The sequence below is a fragment of the Megascapheus bottae genome, chromosome X (assembly GCF_031878675.1).
Source record: "Megascapheus bottae isolate mThoBot1 chromosome X, mThoBot2.hap1, whole genome shotgun sequence".
NCBI lineage: Eukaryota > Metazoa > Chordata > Mammalia > Rodentia > Geomyidae > Megascapheus > Megascapheus bottae.
This window is the reverse complement of record NC_143547.1, coordinates 54,904,488-54,926,281: the sequence shown is the minus strand read 5'-3', so window position 1 is coordinate 54,926,281 and position 21,794 is coordinate 54,904,488. Positions and strand designations below refer to the sequence as shown.

Below are 21,794 nucleotides of genomic sequence, written 5' to 3'. Positions count from 1 at the left end.
TGGTACCAAGGAATCAAACCTGGGTTTTCGTGCATGCTAGGCAAGCACTCTACCACTAGGTCAAACTCCTGGCCCCATATTTTGATTTTTATCTATGTAACTTGGCCTTTGTAAACAAAGGAAGCCTGGGTTACTTTTTCATTTGAGGCATCTCCGTTTATCATGTAGTGGTCAGTCTGGGACCCGTATTGGAGGGACTGGCAGTTGATTTGGGGAGAGGAATAGGTGTAGCAGAACAGTCTAGGGATCATAAAGCAGTAAGGCAAACTTTGCTATGAGAGTCAGTTTTGTCATAACTAGCTAATGCATAGAATTCTTGAATATAGAACCCACAAGAGGAAAGACTGTGGTCTGTGTAAGGTAATTAGACCTCAGCCATTTAACAGAGTTCTTTGAGAGGGGTAAATAAGGTGTGAACAAGGGGGAGCCAGTGAATATTTGGATTTTCAAAAAGCCTTTGATAAGATTTTATACCAAAGACTGCTTTAAAAAAAATAAATGCTTTCTCCCCAGGAGGCAGGGGATGATGTTTAGTCATGCATAGAGATCAAGTTTAAACACAGGAAGGAAGGAAGGGGGTGGGTGCTAAATGAGCTCTTACTTGCATGGGGAGATTTTTTACAGTAGGCTTTCTTAAGAATCAATGTTTAGCTTTTTTATGATTAAACATTTTGCTAAATGGCTGGAGAGTCAGTATAGTAACTTCTCACTCTACTTTTTATCTGCATTCCAGTTTATAGCTGATAGAAAATGTAGGGACACAGAAACAATTTAACTTGAAAAAAATTTATTATCTGAAGTATAGTTTCACGTGGGCCATGTGGAAATACACACACACACACACACACACACACACACACAATAATGTGAATGATTGTGACTGTAGGAAGTTTTCTTTTTTTAATTGAAAACATACATAGGGGTTACAGTTACATAAGTTAGGTATTGAGTACATTTCTTCTTGAACAGTGTCATGTCTTCCCTCATTTTCTCCTACTTTTTCATTTCATGATGCCTCCTCCCCCACAAGTCATATAGTTCATTTTCAACATTGTGTCTGGTGAGTTTTACTGCTGCATTTATTCACCCTTTGTACCACCATCTACACATATTTTTCAACTCATGAAAAAGATCTAAGAGTTATATAGCTCTTCCCGAAGAGGTTAGTTTTGTTCCTTCATATTTTGCATTTGAAAATACCCACTTAATGCTGGACATAGCTATGAAGGGTAATAGGAAGGAAGGAGGGGACTATATTCTTGTCTAGAGTGAAAATTAGTACCTATTCACCTGTATCAGTTGGGTTTTCAGTGCTAGGCAGTAAAGGAAACAAGGATTTAAATATGGATTATTCAAACTGGAAATGTATATATCATGTGCTCAGTGTCAAACCAGAGAAAGAGGCTGAGAATATGAATCTCACAGTCTCAGCAGATTCCCTGCATGCTTGTTTGCTACACATCCTGAAAGTGTGAATCATGGGCTTGCTTTGGAATTTGAAACACGTACTTTTAAATCTACTTAGGTAGATACATCACGAATATAGATGGACCTGTTAGTCCAAGAGTTCAGACGGACCATAGTCCATTTTCCTAGCAGCTTAGATGAAATTAGATTTAACGAACAACCATCAAAAGTTATCATCATGATTAACTGTTCTGAGGAATTCATGGAGTTGGTGTGAAGGCCCTTGTACAAACCTGGGAGTCACTATCCTGTATGTGCATGAACTAGATTTTAGATTGTGATCCAAGCATGTAAATTGACTCCTAATATTTTTAAAGGCCTTTTTTTTGAAGATTAAATGATGGTGTGTCTAATAATTTATGCTAATTTATTCTGAACCCTTGGTGTAGTTATTAATACAGATCTGTTTCTGTCACCTAATACATAGTTTTATTGTGACTTTCCTATAGAAGGTTAAATTTAAGGACAGCAGGAAAACCTGGGGGAAAAAGAAGAGAATATATCATCTACAGAGTGTCAACAAGAACAGAACAAGCTAGATATATGGCAAAGGACTATAAAATAGAGGCGGTTTTGGGGAGGTTTTTCTGAAGGCTATGTATTGCTTTTTGACAGCTTTTTCTAAGATAAGCATGATGATTATGCTTTCTAAGAGTGACAACAATGCCTAAAGGGTAATCCATCTACCCATAGATCTTTCCTAGAGTATAAAATCTGCATCAGAAACCCCATTGGTTTCAGATACTTGTACCAGATATTTTTTTGAGTTATCATCAGTGCTATGTTCTTTCAGGTCCACGAAAAAGCTTCTTGAAGTGGTAATTGTAATGAAAGTCAAGAGATAGTACTTGTTGAGGTGGGTAGTTGTGGACTGTTTCTAATAATCACTCTTCAAGGTGAATAAGAGAATACCTACAGTAAGCCCTAAGCAAGACATGAAAGTTCTGATTTGGGGTTATTGTTTGCTGAACAATATCCCCTCAATTTTTTATTTGTTTGGTTGTGGGGCTTGAACTTAGAGTCTGTGTGCTGCCCCTGAGCTCTTCTGCTAAAGCTAGTGCTCAACCACTTTGAGCCACAGCACCTCTTCCAGTTATCTGATGGTTAATTGGAGATAAGAGTCTCATGGACTTTCCTGCCCATATTGGCTTTGAACTGCTATCCTCAGATCTCAGCTTCTTGAGTTGCTAAGATTATAGGCATGAGCTACTGGAACCTGGCACGCCTCAAGTTTTATAACTACAGATGGGAATGGATATTGCCTGCCATTTTGGCTATGCTGGGTCACTGAATGAGGCTATGTTGTAGTGTAGCACTTTCATGATTCTGTGCAACAGAGTCAAGTCTCATAAAAACTGAATCCAAGACCATAATGTGGGGGTTGAGGCCTGGATTTGATTTTTTTTGCTAGTCCTGGTGCTTGAACTAAGGGCCTGGGCACTGTCCTGGAGCTTTCTCAAGGCTACCATTCTACCATTTGAGCCACAGCTTTTTTGTGTGTGTGATACCAAGGAATCCATCCCAGGGCTTCATGCATGCTAGGCAAGTACCCTACCACTAGGGGGCACTCATGGCCCTGTGTATTGGAATTTTTATGAATAATTTTGCTCTTAGAAGATATTTAGTTCTGGGCTAATAGTAAATCTAAGCTGACCTGGATGACAATAGTCCTCATCTTAGAAAAGATGTTGGGGAGAGATGATGCTGTGACTTATATGCTGCCCAATTTTAACTTCTACAAGGCACATCACTTTAGCAAAACTTTTACTTCTGATCTCTACCATACTCACATTTCTTCTGGCAGGAGCAAGTTGTTCAAATACCAAGAAACGGAAACAAAATTAAGGACATTTAAGGATATAATCAGTTAACATGATACACTAATATAAATAGGCAGTCTAAGTATTGAACCATAAAAAGGTCATGTGATAGTGTAGGATAGCATTTGTTATATGTGTGGGTAAGCAACACTTAAGAATTTCAGGGGACCATCCCACCATGCAAGTGTGTATATTTTAAGTATAAAATCAAAATAAACACACACACACACACACATACACACACATATATATATATATGTATATACACACACACAGACATATAGGTCTGCCCAAACACATTTTTCAGGCCAGCAGGCACTAAGTAAACATGATGGAAAGCTTTGCTGTTTTACATACAGTGCTATGATAAATGTTTATATATGAATGTAGTTACAAATAGCACAGTCAAACTATATATACTAGGCGCAGTCACTGAAGCTATATTGTATGTAAACACATCGAAAAGTGACTTAGCACTGGGTGGAATAGCTCCTTTGTCAATTTAGAGTACAACCAGTTATGTTGGTAAAGTCTAGTAATACTGTCCAATGCTCTCTCTGATTTTTTCTCTTGTAACATACCTGTTTTGTTTCATTTTGTTTTAAATGGCTTTTTTTTGCTAAACCTGGGGCTTGAACTTAGGACCTAGGATCTGTTCTTGAGCCTTTCTGTGTTCAATACTACCCTACCACTTGAGCCATAGCTCAAGTTCCATCATTTTCTGAGTAGTTTATTGGAGGTAAGAGCATCATGGATTTTTCTTCCCAGGCTGACTTTGCACCATGATCCTTAGATCTCAGCTTCCCATGTAGCTACGATTACTGGGATGTGCCACCAGTGCCTGGTTTTAAAATGGCATGTGATAAAGTATTAAAATACATTTTTATTAAAAAGATTTCATTAATAGTGATGTTTTATTAAAGAATTTATTAACATTGATTTTTACATCCTATTTCATATGATGTGTTTAACAAACAAGTATTCAAGAAGGGAATCTATAATACAATCACTGGCACTTAGATTTTAGACCATAATTAAAATTAGGCTGAGGGTTTGTATGTCATAGATACATATTAATCTATGTAATACTGATTTTTCACATATATTTTTATTGTAATTAATAGAAGGGTTACATTATATTCACCAGATAGAGGCTGCATTACCTCAGACATTGATACCCTTTCTCATGTCTTGGTCCCCATTTCCCTCCCCCCATCCACACCCCTCATCTTGTTCTCCTCCCTTCCCTATCCGATTTCAAATAACCAAATACACATATACACAATATATCAGATAACCAGGTGAAATACTGTAACAATATGAGATAACCAAGGGACAGCAAAAGAGATGAGAGATAACAGTACATTAAGGACAACAATCACTCATTGTATTGCTTTTGTTTTTATATCCTGGAGGTCCTTTCATTAAGCGTCATAATACATGGCCTTATGTATCTAGGTTTTGTTCTATTGTAAACCTCTCCTAGGAGAGCCCAAGGTTTCTACTGATTGTGATAAATGAGGGAAACCATTGAGCCTATGTTCCTTTGAGTCTGGCTTACTTCACTTCATATGATTTTTTTCTAAGTCTTTCCATTTCCTTACAAGTGGGGCCATGTCATTCTTTCAGAAAGCAGCATAGATGTCGAGCATTTCTGCACGTGTCTATAGACTATTCTTATTTCTTCTTCAGAGAAGACTCTAAGTCTTTGGCCCATCTTTTAATCGGATGGCTGTTTCTTTGGAGATTAGATTGGAGTGATTCAATTTTTTGAGCTGTTGATATATTTTAGATATGAGGCCTTTGTCCATTATATGGTTAGTGAAGATCTTCTCTCACTCTGTAGACTTTCTAGTTAATTTGTTAGCTCTGTCCTTTGCCATACAGAAGCTCTGTGGTCTAATGCAGTCCCTCTTATCCAGACTTTCTCTGATTTGTTGTGTTTCTTGGTTCTTATTAAGAAAGTTTCGACCTGTGCCAAGGAGACCTAGTGTATCTCCTAATCCCTCTTGTAAAGTTTTCAGTGTATGTGCTTTTACCTCAAGATCTTTCATCCATTTGGAGTTAATTCTGTTACAGGGTGACAGAGAAGGTTCTAACTTTAGTTTTCTGCAGGTGCTTAACCAGTTCTGGCAGCATCACTTGTTGAAGAGGCTGTCTTTCTTCCATTCTATTCTTTTGGCTCCCTTATCAAAGATTAGGTGGTCATAGGTCTGTGGGTTAATATCTGGGTCCTCAGTTTTATTCCATTAGTCTTCAGGCCTGTTCTTGTGCAGTGCCGAGCTGTTTTGGTCACTATAGGTCTGTAATAGAGTCTAAAGTTTGCTATTGAAATTCCTCCTGTGCTGTTCTTTGTGCTAAGAATTATTTTTGCTACAGGGGTCTTTTATTATTCCATGTGAAATTTTGGATTGCCTCTTCTATTTCTTTAAAGAATGACATTGGGATATTAATGGGTATTGTGTCGAATTTGTAGATAGCCCTTGGCAAGATTGCCATTCTCGTGGTATGAATTCTTCCAATCCAGGAGCATGGAAGGGTTTTTCCATTTCCTCAGGTCTGCTCTAATTTCCTTTTTCAGGGTTTTGAAGTTTTCAGCAAAAAGTCCTTTACATTCGAAGTTAAATTAATTCCTAGGTATTTTATTTTCTTTGAGGCTACTGCAAAAGGAGTTGCTTTCCTGATTGTTGCCTCATTCCTCTCATTGTTGTCATTGAAAGGCAGTTGATTTTTGAGGGTTAATTTTAGACCCTGCTACCTTCCCAAAGTTTTGAATCACCTCAAGCAACGTGGGAGTGGAGTCTATAGGGTTGTTTAAATACAGAATCATGTCATCTGGAGAGGGAAAGTTTCACTTCCTTTTCCCCTATTTGGATCCCCTTTATGCTTGCTTCGTATCTTATTGCTCTGGCTAGGAATTCTGATATTGTGTTAAAGAGGAGTGGAGAGAGTAGGTATCCTTGTCTCGTTCCTGATTTTAGAGGGAATGGCTTTAGCTTTTCGCTATTAAGTATAATGCTAGCTGTGGGTTTGTCATACACAGCCTTCATTATTCTGAGGAGTGTTCCATGAATTCTCCAGAGCTTTTAGCATAAAGGTGTGTTGGGTCTTGTCAAATGCCTTTTCTGCCTCTATTGAGACAATCATGTAATTCTTGTCCTTGCTTCTGTTGATGTGTTGAATTATATTAATTGACTTGTGTATGTTGAAACAGCTTTGCATCCCTGTGATGAATCCTGTTTAGTCATAGTGTATAATTTTTAATGAGTTGCTGAAGATGGTTGGCCAGTATTTTGTTGAGAAATTTCACATCAATATTCATCAAAGAAATGGGTGTGTAGTTCTCTTTCTTTGATGAATCTCTGTCTGGTTTGGAGATGAGGGTTATACTGGCTTCGTAGAATGAGTTTGGCAAACAGCCTTCATTTTCAGTGTCGTTGAAGAGCTTGAGGAGTATTGGTGTGAGCTCTGCTTTGAAGACCTTATACAATTCAGCTGTGAATCCATCTGGCCCTGGGCTTTTCTTGGATGGAAGGTCTCTTATTGCCATTTCTATTTCAGTGCTTGAAATAGGTCTGTTTAGTTGGATTAGGTCTTCTTGGTCAGTGTGGCTATGTTAATATTGGCTAGAAATTCATCCATTTTTTCTAGATTCTCAAATTTGTTGGCATAAAGGTTTGAAAAGTATTCCCACATGATGCTCTGGATCTTTGTAATTTCTATTATGATATTACCATTGTCATCTGTGATTTTTGTAATACTGATTTTTACATCATATTTTAAATGTCAAGTTTAACAAGTATTCAAGAATGGAATCTCTATATGCAGTCATAAATTTTATGAACAAAATTAAAATTTAGCTGAGAGTTTGTATGTCATAGATACTTACCGATCTACATATCAGTATGTCTATAGAATATATATTCCATCATAGATTTATATGTGTATATAGTTATATTTATATCTTGAAGTTCATCTCAGTGACGTTAAATACCAAATACTGAGTAATCGCTCTAGTCCTGTTTGGTTAATATCCACATATTAAGGATACCATGCGCGTTTTGTTCCTTTGGTCTTGGCTTATCTCACTTAACATGATTTTCTCTTGTTCCAGCCATTTCTCAGCGAATGCCATTATTAAAATACATTTTTCTAGTGTCTTAACTTAGGGTAATAGTACCTGTTGAATTTGGTCTATTTGTAGATTTTTGGTAAAAGAAGTCCCCCCCAAATGTAAACTTAAACTTACCTATCCTGACATTTACCTTACCTGACAATCTCTTGACAATAGTATAGTTGTAGCAATTTACACCAAAGGAGGAGCCTATACCAACCACTACTACCTATTCTTTTTTAATAACTTATTTTTTATTATCTTTAAGCCATCCATTTCCTTGCTTCTCTTACTTTTAAGTTATGTATTTAATTTGTTTGCCTTTTAATAAAGCAGTTTCTGTGTACAGTGCATCTTGAACTGTGTTATCCTTTCAAAAGCTTCACCCCTTCCACCCACATCTACTATTTCTTTTTTTTTATGTCAGTTATGGGGATTGTGTACTGATCCTGAGCTCTCAGCTCAAGGTTACTGCCCTATCCTTTGAGCCACAGCTCAATTTTTGAATGGTATTATCACTCTTTCTTTTTGTGCACTTATAGACCAATCTAATACAACCACTGGTAACCGATTTATGGCCAAAACAATAAGACTCTCAGTCCAATCTCTATTGTATTTAAGTCCCTCTTGACCTAGAGTATAACTGAACACCTAGATATACAGTATTGCTCAACAGCCATCAAGTGTAGATCCATGCATTACAAGGGTTGAAAGATGAACAGATGACCAGAGATAGAAAAATAATATGAGAGAGAACAGGGGAGGTACAAGAGGAGTAAAGTAGGAGTGTAAGATTATTATAGTAATGAAGAAAACGTATAGCGTAAGGATAACTGACCTAAGTTGATAAACAGGTAGCGTATTTGAGTACAAAGTTTGGAAAGTATTAGATAAAACTCATGAAAGTAAGAAGGGTAATAAGAAGAATATATCGAGAAAAGAGGGAGGTAGATATAGGAGATTTCAATGATGAAAAATTTTAAAAAGAAAGAAAAAAAAGGAAAGTAAGACAACAACAACAACAAGCACAAAAAACACAAAAAACCCATACAGAATGAAAAACAGAAACAAAAAACAAAAAAAGCAAAAACAACACCAAAAAAAAAGAAAAGAAAAAGAAAAAGGTCGGAGGAGATTCCTCACTATTGTGAGCTCTTACTTAAGAAATACTAGGGTTGAGACCAGGAGATTAAAATGCAGGTGACTGTATCTATATAGATATCGTTTGTATTCAGACTGTACCCAGAGCTGTCACTATGTTTCCAGGAACGACCACAGTGACAGAGGGATGCGGGAGAGAAAAGAGGAAAATACAAACTGTAGGTAGGATTGTAAAGAGAAAATAAGAACACCTATAAATGCAAATGAAAAAAGGGGTGGAAGAAAAAAAAAACAAAAGCAAAGATAAAAACAACAACAAAAACGGTATTCTTCAGGATTTGGGGGGGGGGGCTTGGGGGCAGGACAGGTTAGGAAACTTTTGTCTCCACTAAATTCGGGAACCAAACAGTTCAGAAAGTCTTCTTCTCTTGTGATTTGGCTATGAGGTTTTTCGGGTCCGACTGTTTGTTTGGGAAAAGGAAGCTAAAAGATCCGAGGGCAGCTTTCTTTACCAGGTCTGAGGCTGGCACAGGGGATGGACTTCAGCAGTGCTGGGGCCGGATTTCCGTCTAAGGGATCTCTGGGAAATCCTTTCCCAGTAAGAAAGTTGGCGCTGTCAGCAACATCTCTCAGGCTCCAATTGCTTTGGCCAGGTCCTTGACAGTAGTCAAGATGGCGCTCCTCTCAGCTTGTGGGGGAGGGGTCCCTCCCAATGCCTATTTGCGAGCAGAAGTGGAAACTTCTCCTCGGAGGTATCACAAACTGCTGGATTCTCCGGTTCCTTGAAGCTGGCAGGTATGTGCACAGCCGGGTGTCGGCTGTGGGCTTCCCCAGGCTCTGTGTGGCTCTGTCTTCAGCTGGCAGGTTGCGGCGCCAAGAAGCCCTGTCTGCTCAGATTCAGAAGAGCTGCTTTGTCTCCACGGCTGCTCTGAGCGGCTGGCACCAGTCCCCGCTGTCTTCTTTGTGCCGGATTTCTGCCTTTTTCCTCTGTGACTGAGGTCTCTGTATCGCTAAAGCTTACGTAGGATCGATTTGAGGTATGTACTGTCCCCTACGCTGCCAAAACTGGTATCGTGGCGAGAGCTCAGAAAGACTCAAACTGAACCGCTGCCATCTTCTGCCCAAGCGTCTCACAGACTCTTTTTAGCAAAAAAAATTCTAACAGTTGCTTTCCAGAAAGATGCTAGATTATTTGTATTAAGATAAAAACATATAAATACTATAATACATAATGAAAAACAATCTTAATAGTTATAGTGAGGTCCTGGAGTTTGGCCTAGTGGTAAAGTGCTTGCCTTGCATGCATGAAGACTGTGGTTCAATTCCACAGTATCACATCCATAGGAAAAATAAAAGTGGTGGTGTGGATCAAGTGGGTAAAGTGCGAGCCTTGAGAAAGCCCAAGTACAGTGCTCAAGCCTTGAGCTCAAGCCCAGGACTCGCAAAAAAAAATAATTACAATGAATTCTAGGTTTGTTTCTCAGAGAAATCTTATAATATCCTAATAATTTTAATAGTCTGAAGTACTTTTTATATTCTGAATTTGATTCTTTTTATTCTTTTCATATCTATGATGCTTAGATTTCCCAATGGGGAAAAGCATTATTAAATCTAATAATTATTACTTATAAATAAATGCATAAATTCTTAATAAATACATAAATTCCCAATCTGGAATTAACGCGTCCAGAATGTTTACTCTGGTAGTATGTATAAGGTGTGTGTGTGTGTGTGTATGTGTGTGTTTACATAGACTAACTTTGCTGAAGTTGGTCAGTTGATTGCAGCTCATCCCTAGTTGCTCATGAGGCACTTGGAAACACTTGGTGCTCCTCCTCATATAACATAAATATAACCCCAGATGAATGAGAATATTGATTGTGTCATCCATATTTTTATCCATTTGAAGCTTTAACTTAATCCAGCCTATGTATGTGAAGTAGATGAATAATATTTTGTGTGCTTTTGTGCTCTTTCACTATTGACAGGAAACTGACTTTAAGATCAGGTTAATTGTCTTGATTACCTTTTCACAAGTATTCCCCCATCAGAAACAGAAGACAGAATACCACTTGAAAAGTGTAACTCATGAAATATGGATACTGGGTCTAACCAGCGCCATCTTGGCTTCTTGTTGGATGAAAGCGAAGTGCCACCCCCAGGTGATGGGCGGGCCTGAAATCCTAGAGGCAGAGGCAGGGACTTGGACAATAGGTTAGTGGATCTGCCAGTCCTGTGCCATGAACTCAGGAGACTCTTTAAACTCTTGAGCTTCCTGTGACCTTGCCCTCTGATGATGACCTCATTTAGGTCACAAACAGCTCTCCTGACTCTCCTCAGGTCCTCATAGCCCCCCACTTCAGCTCTTCATTAACATTGATCTTATTTGTTGGGATTGTTTGTCTCCTCATTCTTTACACTCCTGGCTCAGTTTTTAATATTGGTAAGTGTATTTGAGGCTACAAATTCTTTGGGGACATATGTACAACAGCAAGTTCTAGTTTTCTAATAAAGACTCCTGAATTGATCTCTCAAAATGTGGCTTCTCGCTACCTTGGAAGTGAATCCCCAGCAAACACTCAACAACCCAACCAAAAGATGCTATTTACTCTAATCCTCTTTAGAAGCTGAGAAATTAGAATGTCTTAAGGCTAAGTAAGCCAGCACAATTGATAAGTGTGGTTGCATAATTTGCCATGTGGTTAGTGAATAAGAATACTAAGAAATATAGCTAGTGTACTAGATGTAGTCTTCAGAAATTTTCAAGTACATGAAATGTTTTGCTTGCTCATTCTGTTGTGGATTTACTTACATTATTCTTAATACTTCAATGTGAAAAAGAAACGGTTTCCTGGTAATGTTGGTGTTCTATACCAAAAGCAATGATTACCTAACCTGTAATTTACTATTCTTAGCTTGGTCATGTCTATTAAGATGATTGAATTTATAATGATATCAGAAATGTTAAGCCATACTTAGAGAATATCACTTATTTCCACAGCTTGCATCTTAAATGGATTATGCAATACGTTAAGAATATATCAGAAAGTACAGAGAATAATATAACAAACACCTATGTATTCATTGACAGTTTTGCCAAATCTTAAAATGTGGTCATATATGTGTAAATTATTTTCTAGAAAAAAATTGAGCAAGTGAGATATTCAGTAAACGTTTTTTCAGTTGTGGGACTTTAACTCTAAGCCGGGCACTGTCCCTGAGCTCTTCAACACAAGACTACTACCCAACCCATTGAGCCACAGTGCCACTTCTGGTTTTCTGGTGGTTAATTGGAGATTAGAGTGCCCAGGCTGGGTTTTAACTGTGATCCTCAGATCTCAACCTCCTGAGTAGCTAGGATTACAGGCTTGAGCCACCATGCCCAGTTTTTCAGTAAACTTTGTTTCCTTCCCTACCTAGAACTGTTATCCTGGTATTTATAATTCCCTTAATTTTTTGTGCTACATATATGCATTTTTGATATATCTATATATGCATAAGGAAATAAAACTTTTCATAAATATCACTTTGAAAATATTCTTTGCTAAAATTTGTCACACAATTTGTACATTTTTAAAAATTTATTCACACTGATTGATGTAGTTGAATTTGTTCTTTTTTATGATCTTAGGGCTTGAATTCAAGGCCTACATGCTGTCTCTGAGCTTTTTCACTCAAAGGTAGCACTCTACAATTTAATCCACAGCATCACTTCAGGATTGTAGTGGTTAATTGGAGGTAAGACTCTCACAGACTTTCCTGCGTATGTTGCCTCCAACTGTGATCCTCAAATCTCAGACTCCTGTGTATCTAGGATTAACAGGCATGAACCACTGGCATTGGGCAAAGTTCATTCATTTAAATTGCTTGTGGTATTCTATTGTATAATTTGAGAATTTAAACAACTCTACTGTAAGGGAGTATAGTCTCCACAAAACTATCCATACTTGTAATACAAATGTGTGGGTTTTGCAAAATTACCCTTAAGTTTGATACTTTGCTAGAAGACCTTAACAGGAGTCATTGAAAGCTGTTATACTCGTCATCTTGATTTATTAGAGGGAGCAAATATAGATGGAAATAAATCAAAGGAAGAGAGGTTCCAAATGTAGGGTTTCTAGAATGTTTTTTCACCGTGGAGTCAGAATAATGTTCCTCTCCCAATATGGTTGTGTGACAGTGCACATAATGCACAAAGAATGACCAACCAAGAAAGCTCTCCTGACTCTCAGCATTCAGGATTCAGGATTCTTTTTTTTTATTGGGACTACATTTCTTAAGTATGTTTGATTGTCAATGGAGCAAATCTCAATTTCCCATGCCCTGTGAATACTCTATTCAAGCCCTCACCCTAACTCATATTGTTAAATGTTTTTGACATGGCTAACCCCTACCCTAAGACTATCTGGTTTTTCAAGCCCTGACCTTTAATCATTCTATTAGAATGTTTGTTGACCCAGTGCCTCTAAGCAGGCAAAAACATTCCTTTCAGACCTGACATTCTGAAAGCTTAGAGATCAACTCCCAGAAGCTGGGGACAAAAGCTAGACCTTCTTTGGGTAAGGTAGAATTCTTTACTACATAGATTATTTTTACATTTATTTTTCCCATTTTTTCTTCGTCAATATCTGAACTGTTTCTAATGAATATACAATGGTATCTATTTTATGTATTAATGTATGCATGAATAATTACATGCACCATATACAGCTATTTTCCACATACAAAAATATGCCATTTATAAATACTAATTCATTTAATCCCCAAAAGAGCTCTATATGAATAAGTGCAGTGATTTTAGAGATGATAAAATAGGATACAGAGAGGCTGAATGTCTCCTTCTAGGTCTGATCGCTAGTATGTGGCAGAGTTGGCATATAAGCCACCACAGTCAGAATTCTTCCTGTTAAGCACTGTGCTGTGCTACCTTAAAAGTGTTTAGCAACAAATGTTTTATATACATTTGACACATATATATTAGTATTTTCTAAAGTTCTGCACCTACAGTAATATTGCTTCTCTAGCCAGGTGCTGGTGACCCACACATGAAATCCTAGCTACTCAGGAGGCTGAAATCAGAGGATCCTAGTTGAAATCCAGCCTAGGCAGGGAAGTCTATGAGACTCTTATTTTCATTTAACCACCAGAAAACCAGAAATGGAGTAGTGGCTCAAAGTATTAAAGCACTAGCCCTGATCAAAAGAGCTCAGTGATAAGAGGCCAAACCCCAAGTTCAAGCCCCACAACTAACAACAAAAAAGATTGGTACTCTAAGAGATAGTATTCATCTTGAACTTGACAAATTGTCGCACAAACTGATACTGCTTTCTTTCCCTGTCTATGTGTATACTCTTTTTTTATTGTCTAAATGTTTAAAATTTTGAACTAGTACATATTTAGTCTCTTTCTGTGTAATTCTTACATTTTTAAAGATTTTATTAATACTGATTTTTATATCATATTTCAAATGTCATGTTTAATAAGCAAGTATTCAAGAAGGTAATTTTATATGCAATCACTGGCACGCAGATTTTAGAAAACATTTAAAATTAAGCTAAGAGTTTGTATGTGTTAGATCCATATCAATCTATAAAATATAATATTATGTCTATAGAGTATATATATCCAATCATAGATTTTTCTGTCTATGTAGTTATGTTTATATATCCAAGAACATGTCAATAACCTTGGGTACCCGAATATTGAGTCATTGCTCTTGTTAATTCTTAAATTTTATTAAAGAAATCTCTTTCCCTAGTTTTAGACATTTTCCCTGCTCTATTTTCTTTTAAAAGTTTTGTTTTCTGTATTTATGGCAACTTCCTGGAATTTATTTTGAAAATGATGTAACGTAAGGATATAATTGCTCTCTTCATATGGATAATCTGTTGTTTCCAGACTATTTTCCTATGGACTGTTCTTTCTCCACAAGATTATAATGTGAACTTGGTCATTATCCTGTCTTTGTGTACATAGCCTATTCATTTTCTGTTGTTGCCACTGCAAAGTTAGTAAGCTAAAACAACACAGTAATTATCTTACATTTTTGAAGGCCACAGGTCTAAAAGGGGTACATCCTCATTGATGCATTCCTTAGAGTGGTTAGGAACATTATCTTTCTTGTTTTTCCAACTTAAAATGCTGCTTGCATAGTTTGCATGCGTCTTCCTTCCAATAACAGCCACACGTTGATATCTGCTCTCATCCTTATATCCAGTCTGCGACCTTCCTGCTTCTTATTTAAGGAACCTTTAATGTTACTGCACTAACAATAATTGTATCATCCCAAGTTATTCAAGCACACTTCTAAAGACTTCCTTGCTATGTAAGGTAATATATTCCACAGGTTCCAGGGATTAGGGTTTGGATAATTTGGGGACATTTTCATTGCAGGTCAGACTTTCTTTTTGTAATTACACTGTCCTTGTCTCTGATTCATCCATTTTTAACAGTCTCATAATCTGTATCTGATGATTATATCAGAATAAAGTTTTTTGGGGGGTTAACCCTTCTGTTCTTGTATCTCTAATTGTCATTCAGGGTTTGAGGTCCTGTGTTATATAATCTTAGACTTTAAACTTATGAGGCATCTGTATTTCTGGTAGTGGACTATGTCTGGGCTTGGTTGATGTCATATCCCCCAAGAAAGTGTTTGTAGTTGCTTCTATCATGTCTCTGGGTTAATTACTATCCAAGAACCACTTGTCATGTTATTTCATTGGATAAGGGTACCGTGGATCATGTAGTGGCAAAGATCCAGAAATGGTATCCTGTTCCATTCTCACCCTTGCCATTTAAAACTCAGCACATATACTTCAGAAATAAACAAGCTCCTCGGGCTCACTGTTCCCTTAATTCATATGCTTACTATTCCTTAGTTTCAGCTTCTAGAGGTTTAGCTTACTTTATGGTAAGTGAAAGTTGTCCCAAAGTCTTCCCTGCTTCAACCCTCTTGCACATGTCCCTGGTGCTTTCTGTTGCATGTCTGAACATATTACATCATAAGGGTAGTTGTGATTTGTGTAACTTAGGTCTGCAGGAATTGATTTTAGGAAGACATTTGACTATTTTTCTTGCTTAGTTCTTATGTAGGTGTCAACATTAACACTGTTAATGATATAATAATATTGCCTCTGCTGAATTTGGACACTGCTAATCTTTTCTTTTAAAGTTGGTGGTACAGGGGTTAGAAATCAAGGCCTTGCCCTTGCCGGGTAGGCACTTGAGCCATATCTCAGCCATTTATTTATTTATTTATCTATTTATTTATTTATTTGCTTTTGTTATATTTTGGATAGGGCCTGGCCTAGGTCCTTGATTCTCCTACTTATATTTTTCATGTAGCTGGTGATATACACAGTCATGCATGGTATTTATTGAACTAGGTTCTCACAAAATTTTTGCTTAGGTTGTCTTGAACTGTAATCCTCCTCTGTTTCTTAAGTCTCTGTATACTTCTAGTTTTACAGGAATATACCACATTCTGGCACGCTACTGAGAAATTTTCTTCTGAGAGTTTCTTCATACCGCGATTGAAAAAAAATAAAATTATCAAAATTCCTTTTCTGCAATATCAATTGTGATGTGTAATATTCTTAAAATGTTGTTTTCTTCACTTTCAAACCAATTCTACTAATTTTTCCTTTTTTTCTTTCTAGGATGTGTGCTGTGTTTGGTGGAATCTATTGTCTTCGCCATTCTGTACACTGCCTTGTAGTGGACAAAGAAACCAGAAAGTAAGGATGCTATAAGTTAACTTTCTATGGTCATTCCCCAAGCACAGGTGAAAAATGTTAAAGTCAACTTAAAAAAATGATTCTTGAAAGATCCTCCTTGGTATTAATAACATATCAGCCTTGATTAAAAATAATTTGTGTTTAGATCTTCCAGAACAAGGAAAGTGAGTTCAGAATATAGAAACTAAATTAATTTTCCTGCAATGTGACTACAGCTCCTGACCATCCAAGCTTGGAAGACAAATCATTTCAGCTGCCAGGGGTGGGTGATGAGTGATGTTAGTTTTCCTTGTGGCCTTACCTCCTCTAATTGATTTTCGTCAGATGACAACAAAGCCCTCTGTTATTGCATTTTTAAAAATGGAGCTCACCTAAAGACTCATCAGATTAATCTCTGCTGATAATGCATGTCACTCCAAGAGAAAAGACTTTAATGAGTTTTTAGGTAGATTGTTGTCATAAACTATACTGCCCTGTTATCTAAGGATAAAATTCTTTTACACACTATCAAGACTACAAGCCAGTTAAGGATGAAAACACGAATTTACTTGCTTAGAAAAGCTGAACAACATATTTACCTCTTTATTTTTTTCTTTTGATTATTATTTTAGAATTTATTAGTTATTAGAGTATATACTTGTCTGAAGTATATGAAAGAAAATAATATGTTACACACCTAGCTAATTTCTAGGGTTTTCATTGAAGCTTTAAGTTTCAAATGGATCAAGGTTTATAGTCAACTGGATCTAAGTTTAGGAGCTACTGAAACTGTTTTTTTCTTCACTTTGTTAAATTTCTCAAGCTTCTGTATTTCTTAGGTAATTATGTTTAAGGATATGTAAAAATGGTATCATTGATATATAAAATATTATGTTTTCAATTAGAATCTTACATAGGATAGGTTTTAATCTCCAATTATTTCAAGTAATTTTATATAGCCTTATGGAATAAAATGACTTTAAACTTGTCATTGAACAAAGTGTATATATATATATGTATATATATATATATATATAGGATTAACAAAGAAAACCTCAAGGAATATGTAATGCATTGTAAATTTGTACTTCTGTAGTATAAGACAAAAGTGATGCATGATATAAAAGGATTGTAAAGTACCTTTCAGAGTTTTAACTTAAATGAAATCTGATAGTTTACAGTGAAAACAATCTATCCCTAAAGGCTAAGGTAGTCTCATCGTGGCTCATGAAGAACTCTAAGGAAGGTTATAAAGGAATAGTTGTCCTTCTGACTTCTCAAATTCTTTTTTTTTCTTTTTTTATTGTGCATTCATTCTGAAACAAGAGTATGACAGAAAGCTAGATAATGAATTACTTGTTCGGTGATTATTTCTTTAGCTCATTTTACCTATTTTGGGCCCCTTCCAGTGAGTCCTACATGTGACATGAGAATTTTGCATGACTCCTGTTTTTTTGTTTGATTTGGAACAGTTATGCTCTAGTACAGTAATAGAATTTGTTGAAATAAAGGCTGTATTTACCTTACTTTGACCTAGCTTACGATGAACTCTGAACAAAGGAATTCTTCTTTATGATCTATGCAGATTCCAGTTACAACAGATAGCTGAGGGTTAAAGGTCTATAGACCAAAAGAACCTCAAGGCTGGTAGTATTCAAACTTTATTGAGCATAAGAATCGCCAGGTAAGCTTATCTAAAAAAAAATAAGGCAGATTTCTGTGTCTCCCCTTTACTGAGATAGGCTTATGGGTAGAGCCAGGAATTTGTAGTTTTAAGGTACATCTAAGTGAATGTATTTGGGATTTTCCTTAGATGAAACTCAGAAACACTAATCTGCATGGTAAATTTTGGGATTTATGCAAGAGTATTATTTTTTCCATAATGAGCTGGGGACTCTAGGTCTTAATTGATTATAATGCCTTATTTTGGTGAGCCTAGGTGAATACTAACAATCACATATGAAATTAAACAACAGATAAATCACTTTTCATTTAGTATCTTTTGTATCTTTGTAGAAAAACCTGAACTATAACCTTGATTGTTTAACAGCTCCTAAGACATATGTAAAGGTCAGTTAGTCCTGGAACAAGAGAAGACTTGGAATTCACTTCAGTAAGCTATAGTGACCAAGTTCTTATGCCTAGGCAAGTAGGATGAAGTCGACAAACTTGATGGCCATCTTCAGGTCTCATTCGAGATCTGATATGATATATCCTTAGAAAGTATTTACCTTTTCCTTCACATTCAGAAATAAAATATTTATAATGTTTTATATCTACAAATGCCTCTCTCACAGTAAAAGTACAAATATTTTTAAAGTTAGGTATTTACTTTTGTGTCTCCTTTTATGATTGTAAGTGAAATAGCACAATGTCTAGTTTGTACTTTTATTATATTATCATATTACTAGAATTCCAGTGTCTAATTGATAGGTACATTTTGGTTTGTAAGATATATTTTGACTTTTAAAGATACAACATTGGGAGTTTCAATAATAAACTAAAAATGTTCTTGCATCTTGAGAAGGAATCAAAGTCAAATTAAAATAGTTATCCCACAGTACCCATAGATTAGTACATGACCCCCGAATCTATCAAAATCTATGAATTCTTGGTTCCTTATGTAGGAGAATATAGTATTTGCATATTAATGATGTATATCCTACCATCTATTTGAAATCATCCATGTTACTTATAATAGTAAACATAATGTGATATTAATGCGGTAATACTGTACTGTTTAGAGAATAATGACAAGAAGCAGGTTTGTACATGTTGAGTACAGACTCGATTTTTCAGAGAAAATATTTTCAATGTAAAACACACAGATACAAAAACTGTCTTACAAAATGATGGAAAGCTGTATCTATGACATACAAACCCTCAGCTTAATTTTAATTATGTTCTAAAATCTATGTACCAATGATTGTATATAGAGATTCCCTTCTTGAATACTTGTTTGTTAAGCATGACATTTGAAATATGATGTAAAAATCAATGTTAAAAATTCTTTAATAAAAAAGAGAAAAACGATATAACATTGGGAAGGATAAGCAGAGATGGACAGTGATAAAGAGGGTGACTCTGATCAAGGTATATTGTATGACTATATTATATTAGCAGGTCAGAATAAGACCTCCTTGTACAACAAGTTGATACGAATTAGAAAATACATGTAATACTGATTGTGACTCTTTTACTGGAAATTAATTCAAAGCTGTAATTTCTGTAATAATAGTGTAGTTTAAAAAACTTTTATTTATGATATTTCTGCTATCTACTGTATTCTTTCTGTTTTTTCGGGCCAGTGCCCTGAGCACTGTCCCTGGGCTTTTTTCTTGAGGCTAGTGCTCTACCATTTGAGCCACAGTACCACTTCCAGCTTTTCAACGTATATGGTACTGAATCGAACCCCAGTCTTTGTGCATGCTAGGCAAGCACTCTACACTAGGCCAAACTCCCAGTCCCACTACTGTATTCTTTCTGCATGAATTGCTTGAGTAATTTTTAAAGGTTTTTCATAAGAAACAATATTTGAAAATTGTGAATTTATACCTCCAGTAATAATTCCAATATATATTAATTTTTGACTCTTAAAAGTCCTAGTCAAAAATCTATAAATATCTAAAATTAACATTGATTCAAGTTGCTTTTAGGTCCATGTACACTAGAGATTTAACTTAGGGCCTTATACTTGCTAGGCAAATACTCTACCACTTTTGCTACATCTCCAACCCAGGCTATTATATTTTTCCAAATAGGAGGTATTTTGTGAGGATTTAAATATGAAATGAAGGGTAATTCTTCATTGGAAAACCTTGAACTTACAGTTGTATGTAAATAATCTGTTTCATTTTAAGGAATCAAGTTTACTTGAACACTTGTTTGTTGTTAGTATAATTATGTCAAGTAAATGATGTAGTAAAGTTGTACACTCGCTCCTTCATAGACTTACTTTGTCTTTTCCTATTTTTCTATATGGAACATTTAGCATTCCCTTTCCCCTTTAATGTGGTTAAAAACTATTCATGCTTCATGTCAAAATTCTAAGTTTATTTCCTAATATCATAGACTAGATCAGAACACTATACCCTACCCCTACCTCATCACCTCCTAGGTTCTTATGTGTGATTATTTTCTTTCTGCATGAAAGGTAATACTTCATTATTGTATTTCCAGAACAAAAAAAAAGGTTCTGAACATTGTACTCAATGACTGAACTAGATGAATGGAGATTATATATTATAAATCTATTATATATTATGAATGGAGACTCATAGTTTTGTGGGCATTTTTTCACCTTCCATTTAAGAAAATTGATGGACGCATAAGTATTCATAGCATTGACCTTAATGTGGTGATTATACATCAAAATACCATAAAAAAAACTTTGAGAGAAAAAAACAGGAAGTCCCAGAGGCTCAACACACACACATACACACACACACACACACACACACACACACACGCACGCACACATACGCACGCACGCACGCGCGCGCACACACACACACACACACACACACACACACACACACACACACCATGTAACCAAATGCAGGGATTTCCATTAGAAGTTGTTTTTCATTTTTTTTAAATTTACTTTGCCTAAGATAAACTGTCTGTGCTCTCTTCACTGTATTACCCATTAGTGCTGCTTTCTTAATTTGAGAGGATATAGTTCTGTATCAGTGGTTCTTTTCTAGGTTATATCACGTGCTATTTTTCAAAATACTAAATGGTCTTCAATAGCTTCATTTTTCTTTTGCAGCTATGATAAGTAGATAAATAGGGAGACAGGATAATTAGTTAAATTTTCCCTTTAGCTATTCAATATTTTAATATCTGGATATGACCTTGGACCAGATTCTCTAACTCATTCTCATCTGATTACTTCAGCTAGTGTTCCATGTATACATCAGCTGTGTCACTTATAAATTCCTGCTATGATTATGTTTTAGAGATTTCCTTTCTTAAAAAATTATGCATTATCTCAATATTTGCAAATTAGTGAAAAGTAAATAGTATGCTGTTTTGGACTGAGTCCAAAAAGTTTTGAGTTACCATACATTTATAATATGGAATTTCATTATGGTATGTCTGTACATGCACCTTTTCCACTACCATATTCCCATTTCCTTCCTTTTTCTTCCTTTTTCAAATTAAGTGGCTTCCCATACCATTAGTTACTACTGAAACTCTGATTTTGTCATGCCCTGTTTGTAAAATGACAGTGATTAAGTTCTAGATAGTTGGCCTTTACCAGTCTTTATACATGTTGCCATTAGGAGAAAGTAGCGAGTGAAATATCCTGACTTTGTGTATAGAGACTATAGTGAAAAGTGCAGACTTCAAAGTCATATAGAATGTATTTGGATCCTGACTACCGTTTTCTAGCTGTGTAAACTTACACAAGGCTGGAACATTGTAAAAATCTATCTCAAAGAGTTATTGGGATTATTAACCAGATAAAGCTCTGAAAACCATGTTACAAAATAGCAAGAGAACAATGTATATTACTATCAATACATGTTACCAGTATATATTTGTAGCTGGAGACCTTGGCATTCCTCAGAG

At 36.0% G+C, this 21,794-nt stretch overlaps 1 protein-coding gene across 1 annotated transcript in view; it reads left to right on the top strand.

Moving 5' to 3' along the window:
- The window catches only part of Chm (CHM Rab escort protein), a 171,817-nt gene that overhangs the window by 109,521 nt on the left and 40,502 nt on the right, over positions 1-21,794 (top strand). The window contains exon 9 of the mRNA XM_090327051.1: positions 16,161-16,238. Within this exon, the coding sequence (XP_090183177.1) occupies positions 16,161-16,238 (78 nt within the window). The remainder of the gene's footprint in view (positions 1-16,160; positions 16,239-21,794) is intronic.